The sequence below is a fragment of the Asparagus officinalis genome, chromosome 1, assembly GCF_001876935.1.
Source record: "Asparagus officinalis chromosome 1, Aspof.V1, whole genome shotgun sequence".
NCBI lineage: Eukaryota > Viridiplantae > Streptophyta > Magnoliopsida > Asparagales > Asparagaceae > Asparagus > Asparagus officinalis.
This window is the reverse complement of record NC_033794.1, coordinates 16121029-16131422: the sequence shown is the minus strand read 5'-3', so window position 1 is coordinate 16131422 and position 10394 is coordinate 16121029. Positions and strand designations below refer to the sequence as shown.

The following is a 10394-nucleotide window of genomic DNA, read 5'->3' as shown; positions in this document are numbered from 1 at the left end:
AATTGATACTACAACATTTAAAAAAAATCTGCTAAATATCGTTTTTACTTGCTAACAGCGTTGCAATGTCATACATATTTAAATTTTAGATTAATTTAGAGGGTGTTGTACATAACCCCCCTTGAACTTTGTTTACCTCACTTAACTCCCCTGACTATGAGGTGTCTTTCAAACCCCCCCTAAACTTTACATTATCTCATCTAACCCATTACCTATAGTTTCCAAATAAGTAATAATTTCTTGAGGGGAAAAACTCAAAATTTTGGGAAGGGAGAATATTGTATGTAAATAACAAGTGACAAAGTTTGAGATTTTTTCACTCGAAGATATTTTAGTTATTCGCAATTTATATGTATTGGGGCTAGGTGAGATAAGATAAAGTTTAGCAGGGTTTTGAGAGAAACCATAGTTTAGGGGGATTATGGGAGATAAGAAAGGTTTAGGGGCTTATGTGCAACAACCCCTAAAGTTTATGGTGGTTTTGTGAAATTAACCCTTAAATTTTGATCCTAACAACAAGTAAAATGACAAGAATACCCTCACCCCTCGAGCACGTGCAGAGCATGTATCTCCAGTCAATTATGAAAAACAAACATTTTTCAATTTTAGTCCCCAAATCTTTCATGTTTTGTATCAGACCCTAAAAACATCATATTTTGAAATTAGTCCCCAAAATAAATGTCATTTTCTATTGACCAGTGTCGTCCTCACAAAAGAGAGTTATAGGGAGGTCGATTTGTTGATCTTTTTCTCCTTGAGTATGGTCTCGAGGTGGTTTTTAATTTATTGGTTTCTAGGGGGTAGGAAAGATTGAGCGGAGGTGAGGTTAGGCTTTAGGGGAAGATTTGGGGGTGTGGGGTGGAGTGGAGGTGGTTTCTTGGATTGGAAGGAGAGAAAAGGATTGTGGGGAGATGAGGTTAGGGCTTGAGGATTGGGAATTAGGGTTGAGAATTGGGCTAGTGTTTGAGGAGTTGGGTTAGGAGATTCATGGTTTTTTTAGAGAGAGAGAGAGAGAGAGAGAGAGAGAGAGAGAGAGAGAGAGAGAGAGAGAGAGAGAGAGAAGAGAGAGAGAGAGAGAGAGAGAGAGAGAGAGAGAGAGAGAGAGTATGTGTGTGATTTGAGGGACTAATTTCAATATATGTAAGATTTGGAGGACTAATATTGAAAAAACCTTAAGTTTATAATTAATTAGGACACACGAATGCAAAGTATGTGTCTTAGCTAGGGGCAAAATGGTCAGTTCACGTTTTTTTTTATTAGAAACTCAAATCAGTGTGACATTGCAAACATGTTAGCAAGTAAATGTGGTATTCGATCATAGTAATTAAAAAAATACTTTAAATGTAGTAAGTAGCAATTTTGGTAAAAGTAAATGTGGTTTTGATGTAAAAAAATCTAATTTTTAGATTTGAGAGAATAAAATAATGGACAAATTATGATGATAAATTTGGTGATTTTGTCTAAGAATTTTGAAATGCTTTTCCATGTGAAAGTTTAAAATTTTCTTTTTCATAATACAGAGTTGTATATTGTCATTGTTAAAGTGCTCTTAAACTAACGTTGTCACAACGTAAACCACTTTGCTTACTAATTAACAAGTAATAGCCACAGGCATCGATTCACAAGCCATGTGATTGCTTACTTTCTATGTGTTGGGTGTCAAAAGAATTAGTTCTCCTTATCGTAACATAAGAATGAGGAAATAATATCTTCCACAGGCATCTCATTTCGGCTTGGCAGTAACTTTCTTTAATGTTTCTTTATTCAAACTATTGCTTGATCAAATCCTTTTTATCCTAATAAAGGAAAAATACTATAAATAAATAATATTATGAAGTAGAAGAAGTTAATTAATACACCCACTCCTTCATGTCAATCCATGACTACTCTCACCAACCCTTAAAAGTCCCACTTCTCGTCCTTTCTTGAGGCTTTTCTTTTTCGTTTTAATACTTTATTCTTTGCCTCACACGCCCTCTAGATCTAAGCCTATACTTTCTCTAATTTGCCCTTTAAATTATACAACAATTTGAAATTTGATGTACAATTTCAACCCAAGCGTCAGGTTTGAAATGAGTTGCTTTAAAAAAACAAGAGGGAATACTTCCCTGTTCAACATTATTATCAAAACAAGGCTCATCCAGACTTTGAAATTAGTTGGTTTAATATATCAACTTGCTCACAAATTTTAACAAGGCTTGAATAGGTTTTCTCATGTTTTCCAGTTCACATATGAAGACTTGCTTGGAAATCCTCAAGCCTAGCTAGCTTGACCAGAATCTAATTCACCTTGAATAAATCATTTAACATATGTAAACTTTGTTGAGTAAGCACTTATCAAGGACTCAAGAACTTTACCCAAAGGTGACCTTGAGTTGAGAATAATTGGAGTCTAATTATTCTAGGTGTTGTCTCTTCTATTTTCAAGCATCATATTAGCGCATCATGGTCCGCGGAGTTGCCTTGGTTTACTTTGATCCCTGTCACGTGTAGGTCCAATGTGCTAGTGGATGGGTGTAATTGGGTGTAATCAAAATTGGGTGTCAATTAATTATATCATTATTCTCCAAAGAGGCTGTATAATATTAGAGGGAGTATTCTCATTTGTTGACTTTTCATGGTCAAATTAACACTTCAATTTTATTGAACAAAGCCAACATATGAGAGCCTAACACAACGCTATAAAATAGAGGATGGCCCCTTTCTTTCTTACACAAAACAAGATAGCTCTTTTGCTTCTTTACATATCTTTCAAGTTTCAAGCTTAGAAAAGTTGTCCAATTTGCATCCATGCGAGCTTTGAACATAGCCATGGGAGCCCTTCTCCTCTTTCTCCTTTCCGTTGCAATTTCGGTATTCTGGCTCTTACCATTAAAGGTGAAGCTTAGGCTAAAAAGAAATGGCCTCAGAGGTCCTCCTCCTTTGTTCCCTCTAGGAAACTTGCTTGAAATAAGCAAGAGACTAAAAGAAACTTCTGCTTCTTCTTTAAACTCCGTAACACATGACATCCACTCAATAGTGTTTCCTTACTTTGCTTTGTGGAGAAAAACTTATGGTAAGTAACATCTAATTATCTTATGTGTGCAAAATAAAGCCGAGTTATTTATGCTTGCGTATATTGAACTTACTTACTTTTGTATATAGGTAAAGTGTTCATATATTGGCTAGGGACTGAACCATTCTTGTATGTCGCGGACCCGGAGTTCCTCAAGCAAGTGACTTCCGGGTGTTTGGGCAACAAATGGGGAAAACCAAACGTTTTCAAGAGAGATAGGAAACCAATGTTCGGAAATGGATTGCTCATGGTTGAAGGAGAAGGTTGGTCTCATCATAGAAATGTCATTGCACCGGCGTTTTCCATGACTAATCTGAATGTAAGTCTACTTCACATCATTTTAAGAATGTAAGGTTGTGTTTGTTAACCACCCAAAACTAGGTCAGGGCTGATCCTGACATAGCTTTATCAAGCTAGGAAAAAGTTAGGGGGTGGTCTAGCTTTTTTTTTTTGGTAAATGAAGAATTTATTCATTTCCAAAATGTAAAAGGTGTATACATCAAGAATCTCACTGCCAAAAGGTGAGATAACAACTTGCAGTTCTAATAGAAGAGCTCAACAAAACACTCTTAATCTTCAACTTCGGTATAACCTGTGCATGAGACATACAGGTATTCAAACAGACTAAAGCAGTTCTCAACTTAAAGCTCTCTAAAGGATTATCCTCCACACCATGAGTAGTTCTTCTTCATACCTGTAATCTGGCAACACAGAGATTTCAGTGAGCTCTACAAAGAGAGAACCCATCCTCTACATTCAGCCGACATGGACTTTTTTAAGATAGCTGTGAGAATGTCCAACTTAATGTTCTTGATCAAACTGTCAGCAGTTCTATTCTCCATCTTGAAAATTCTGGAATTTCTTTCTCTCCAAATATTGTAGATAGTAGCCGCTAATGCCATCCTTTTGATTTTTTGCTTTAACCCACTACCCCTCAATCTGAAACTGTACCAATTCATGAGGGAAGACCATTCGCAGCATCTCCATTTGAATTTAAGCCACTCTATTATACCATTCCAGACATAGTTAGACATTGAGCATTCAAAAAAGAGATGATTACGGCTCTCTGTACATGAGTCATCACACAGCTTGCATACTGAAGTCTGAATGATCCCATGCTTAAGTAGTCTATCTTGAATTTGAAGTTTATCTTGAACAGCCAGCCACAAGATGAACGAGTGCTTAGGATAATTTAGTTTTTCCCAAACTGTATCATACCATGTAACTTGTGTAGAAATAGGATGCAGACTGGTATATAGACCAGAGAGTTGTATTCTTGAATTGACACAGCAAGAGTCTATACGTTGCTTGAGGCTTTCAATCCCTCCATACAAAACCAGGCATTTATCTCTGATTTTCAAAAGTTGTTTCCACATTCAAGAGTCCCCCTTCCTAGTATTAAAAAGTTAGGGGGTGGTCTAGCTTTAAAGTGGTATACGAGCTATTTTTTAGACTTAGGTTCAATTCTGATTTAGGTTCCATCTTGGTCCCATTTTGAGTTTGTCAATGTCACTAAGTTTTTCAATAATGCACGCTTATCTCGTAGTATTTTTTTTTTTTTTTTTGTAGGCTATGATAAACATGATGATGGAAACAACTTCAAAGATGCTACAACAATGGGATCATAGTATCTCCATGGGCAAAAATGAGATTGATATTGAGAGGGATATCACTATAAATGCAGCCAAGATCATAGCCAATGTAACTTTTGGCATAAGCAATGAAGAAGGAAGGAATGTTTTTCAGAAATTGCAAGCATTGCAAGCAATTCTCTTCAAGTCCAACCCACTCATAGGAGTTCCCTTTTGCAAGTTCCTCAATCCAAAGAGGACCAAGGAGGCGAAGAAGCTAGGAGGTGAAATAGACCATCTCCTACTGAAAATCATTGAATCAAGAACTAGAGAGGAAGATGATGCCAATGTTAACACCCACAATGATCTCCTTGGCTTATTGCTTGCTAGCAATCAAGAGAGTGCTAAGGTAGAGAGGAAGCTCACTAGTAGGGAGCTTGTCGATGAGTGCAAGACCTTCTTTTTTGGTGGCCATGAAACAACTTCACTTGCCCTAACTTGGAGCTTGTTCTTGTTAGCTCAATATCCACAATGGCAGAAGGCATTGAGGGAGGAGATCATGGAGGTTTCAAAAGGAGAACCCCTAGATTCCACAATGCTACCCAAGCTAACAAAGGTAAAGACTCCTACAACTATATATTATCTAAATTAAACAGGGATAATTACAGACACGTACACCTATTATACTGCTGGGATATACTTTACGTACCTCTTAGACTATTGAATTTGTTACATGTTTTCCTCATAAACTATTTTTTGTCTCACACTATTCCCTAAGCTATTAAATAGCAGTCATACAACAAATTCAATAATTTTAGGGCACACAGGGACTAAAAATAATTTAATAAGTAAGAAAGATCAAAACTAATTATTTAGAGAGTAAGTAGCTAGGGACCCAACCCAAAACAGCATTACTTGAAGTTCAATATATCTAGCTTTTACTCACAACAGAGGGAACATGCACATCTTCAATCAGCTTAATTTATTAGATAGGATAGATTAGTGTCATAACATTGGAGTAGTTACTTTGATTAAAGTGAAGAGTAGGCATTTGCCTCTCCTATCTGAGTTTGGATCTAGTTCTTTTTCCTTACGAAACTTGCATGAGAGCTGCACAATAGAGAATCGGCTAGTCTTAATTTGCTAGCTACTATATTAATTAAACAAGAAAAAGCTCTGCAACTGACTGCCCACCTGATGTCAACACTTACAAACTAAAGAAATAAAGTACATATAGAATCATTTATTTTTCAATAATACATTCTCAACTTTGTGATAGTGAAAGCAACATTAATCATTCTATGTTAATTAAGCATATCATTAACATGTACATGTCGACAATTATATGATTGCATACGTGTATGACTAATATGTAGTTCGTCACATGCCACATGTCACATCTGTCGATCTCCCATTAATTAATTATAAAGAAATATATACCCATTTCCATGACCTTCTAAGATTGTGCAGATATTTTTTTTTTCTTGTTCTCTCCAATTTACTTAATCATTTGTTATCCTGCACAGATGGAATGGATATTTAACGAGGTTATAAGACTGTACTCTCCGGCACCTAATTCTCAAAGACAGGCTAGAGAAGACATTACAGTCGGAAATATTCATATCCCAAAAGGAACAAATATGTGGGTCGACGTCGTGGGAATGCACCATGACCGATCTCTCTGGGGTGACGACGTGAATGAGTTTAGACCCGAGAGGTTTGAAGGGAATCTACACGGAGGATGCAAGCACAGAATGGGGTTTCTGCCCTTCGGATTTGGAGGCAGGATTTGCATCGGGAGGAACCTCACCATAACGGAGTATAAGATCGTATTGAGCCATATTTTATGTAAGTTCTCTATGGCTGTGTCTCCGGCATACACACATTCTCCTCGGATTATGCTTAGTTTGAGGCCTTCTCATGGTGTGCAATTGATCCTTGGACGAATAGAAGAATCAAATTAAATGCAATTAATCTCCTTGCTATTGGAATAGGATGATAATAAATGTTCTAATATTTAGAGACAAAGCTACAATGTTGGATGGGGAGCGGACTTCTTTTAGCTCTTATGTAGCTTTCACGTGTGTAACGTGTTGAAGAAATTCGATTATTGGATGAATATGTGAATATATGTTTTCTCCTCATATCTATTTTTTTAGCATGATGTTTTTTTTTAAACCACCAAATCTATGTCATGAGCTGATTAGCTATTCTTTGAGTTGTTATAGAGATTTTAATATGTTTAATAACTATATCTAGCTTCTTCACTAATAAATAAAGGTAACGGCGCCATTCTAGTGGGCCACCCAACAAGAGGATTAGTTTGGTCAAATATAAGATTTTTTTTCAATTTAATTAAAGAATGTAATCTAATTGTAACGACGTGTGCTATTATTTTGGCTTGACAAGCGTGTTTTAGCACTCTCCTTAAGCTAACACTAATTCACTAATCCCAAATTGCTAGACCTGACCTAAATGATGTTAATTTATTGTTTAAAGATATTCCCAAAAAAAGCCTATTTCTTTGGGTTCATTACTCTTTCAAACAATAATAAGTTTAGATATACTCTGGGCCAATCCAGAAAACTTTCTTGGGAAAAATGTGTCCCAAAAGCAGAAACTTCATGTGACGATGTCCTTGTATTCTGCCTCATGTGGATAAACTCCAAATACACACAGTATTTGTGACGAGGCCTCAAAATACCGTTTTTCAAAAAAAACCCAATGGAAGTTACGAACTTGCCCCTTTGATGGGACTGAACTCGGTTACTGCGTCCCCTCCATATTCAAGTACCCTCTTCCTCTTCCCCCTCTCTTCCACCACTGAGGAGCCACCGAAATCTTAACATTTCAATTTTCTCGTTGGATTTCAACAGTTCTTGGGTTTTCGCCAGAAAAATATCGTCCAGGGAAGCAGAATCTGTTAACGACTACAAAGTCGTTCATCACGGTTCATCTGGGCTTGGCAGCGTGGAGGAAGCCACTCAAACCCTTATGAAAATGTAAAGACAGCCAGTAGAATGGCGAGACCAGAAAAGAAGAATGGCAAGGGCTGGCCTCACCAACGAACCCTCCCAAAAAAATTAGTAAGTGCTATGTTATCCAGGATTTTGGGACTCGACCTAATTTCCCCTAATTTCAGTTCATCTTAAATAATGCTAGGGTTTACCACAATCCATTTTAGTTCTAGTTTGAGTCCATGTTAGTTCTAGATGCGTGTTAGTGTTAGGTCAAATTTATGCCACGTTAGGTCTAATTGAACTTGCAAATTCAAATTTCTTTCACAGGAAAAAAGTCGTTGATACTGCGGGCAAATCAATAAGGCTAACCGCCAATATCGGGGCTTATTAGGAATTCATGAAGCGTATTGCCCCGAAGATATGTCAGTGGCATAAGGATGCATACTGTAAATCTATATTTGAGCACTATATATTATTTGGGGCTCCTACGCCTGATCGTCCCACACTTGAACTGTTGCTGAGCTTTTACAATAGCGCTAATGACACATTTTCTATCCCTGATTTAAAAACTAGGGGACTAAAAAGTGTTAAATTTGATTTACAATGGGTCTATAACCATACTTATTTTCTAATTCATGGGGAACTCATAAGTATCAATCAAGACTCAAGAAACAGAATATGAGTGGAATATTTCGCTAATCTTTTCAAAACTAAAGAGAAGAAAAAGTTAAAAAAAAGCAACAATCACCTATTGAAGATACCTTGAAGGGCAACTGGAAAAGCTCGTGGAATATATAGAAAAGCAGGATATTTAAGACTTTGTTCTGCTACAAATTTTGTATCAATACTCCATGATATGGTGCCCCAGAAGCGGGGAAGGTATCCCTAGACCTATAATCAGGTACCTAGATAGCATTGAGAGGGTCAAAGGAGTTGTATGGGTCCAATTCTTTTATTCAGAAATTACCAGGGGCATTAGAGTTGCTTTGGAGGGTAAGAAGTAGCCAGGGGTCACATATGTCTCATGTTGCATAACACTACTGTGTGTAAGTTTCATGTTTTACTTACTTTGATTCATTCTAGTTCTAATTTATGCCACATTAGTTCTAACTTATGACATGTTAGTTCTACTTTACACCATATTAGTTCTAATTTACATCATGTTAGTTTTAGTTTACACCATGTTAGTTCTAATTTATGTTATGTTAGTTCTAATTTATATCATGTTAGTTCTAGTTATACCCATATTAGTTCTAACAGAAATCATGTTAGTTCTACTTGGGTTCATGTTGGTTCTAACATAGATCATGATAATTCTAATTTATGTCATGTTAGTCATAATTTATACCATGTTAGGACTAGCTACATCCATGTTTTACTTACTTTGGTATAGTCTAGTTCTAATTTATACATTGCTAGTTCTAATTTGAATGCTTAATGTATTTGCTATAGCTTTGGTACTACGAGATGACGAGCATAAAAAAATATGCCTATGTCGATAGCACCATGCATTCAATGACAAATTAGGCATCAGAGGAGGTGAAAGTCACATCTATGAGGGTGAGGACAATTGCATCAAAGGCTAAGTCAGCTTCAATAACATTTGTTTATAGGCCTATTGTGGAAGTTGGGCCTGCTCCTTCAAATGTATATGCACTTCCCGCAGTTCAGAGGGGTGAAGGAGTGCATCATAAGCTTAAGGGCAAGAGGAAGGTGAATGAAGAGGAAATGAATAAGAACTTATCAATAGGCTATGTAAGTATCCTGTTATGTTAACTCTATATTATTTTATGTTAACTGCAAACAATATCCATGTTATGTCTAATCCTACTTTAAATTATAATCTCTTAATAATCTCAGATCGTGGCAAAGCATATTGACAATGCTTTTGAAGATGAAGATGTGGTGAATGATCTCCCTATTGAGCAGCAACTTACCTTTTAGAGAAATTCTATTAAATTTCTCAAACGACTACTATTTGCCACAAAGAAGAGCAAGAGTACATATTGTAAAGAATTTATGATTGAGATCAACAGGCTAAATAGAATAATTGTAAATTTTGGTAGACATGATGAGGTTATAGACCCGCCGGTGGTACTGAAGGTAAATATCAAACAGAAAATTATATAAAAAAAAAAGTTGAAGCCACAGATAGCTGAGGAGGAACAGAAGTCTAAATCAAGCAGTGTACATAAGGAAGACCCATCATGCAAGAAGCTGTACATAAGATTGTTGAAGAGGAACTTGTAGATAGGGAAGAGGAGTATATTGATAATGAAAATGAGATTGTAGATAAGGAGGAGGAGAATGTAGATATGGAAGAGGAGATTGTAGATAAGGAAGAGGAGAGTGTGGATAGAGAAGGGGTGATTATAGATAGTAAGGTTAAGGAGAATGTAGATAAGGAGGAGGAGAATGTAGATAGAGAAGAGGGGATTGTAGATAAGGAAGAGAAGAATGTAGATAGAGAAGGGGTGATTGTAGATAGTAAGATTGAGGGCAAAGAAGATAAGGAGGAGGAGAATGCAGATAAGGTAGAGCATGTTGGTAGAGAATGGGAGAATGTAGATAGTAAGATTGAGGAGAATTTAGATATGGAGGAGGAACACGTAGATAAGGAAGAGGATTTTGTAAATATTACACAACAAGTGGACAAAATTGTAGAAGTTCTAACAAGTAATATGCAAATGAAGGGTAGGTGACCGCCAAGAAGGGTAAGCAAGAGGTCTAAATGGAAGAGGACCCCATACACAGAAGGAAAGGGAAAGATAAAGCAAAAAGTTAATATAGATATACTTTCAAGTCCTG

The 10394-nt window shown here is 36.5% G+C and overlaps 1 protein-coding gene across 1 annotated transcript; it reads left to right on the top strand.

Annotated features, from left to right (window-relative positions):
• On the top strand, positions 2736–6667 carry LOC109837438 (cytokinin hydroxylase). Its single transcript, XM_020405680.1, has 4 exons — positions 2736–3055; positions 3145–3374; positions 4625–5242; positions 6153–6667. The coding sequence occupies exons 1-4, from the start codon at positions 2791–2793 to the stop codon at positions 6588–6590; spliced, it is 1551 nt and encodes a 516-aa protein (XP_020261269.1). The 5' UTR covers positions 2736–2790; the 3' UTR covers positions 6591–6667.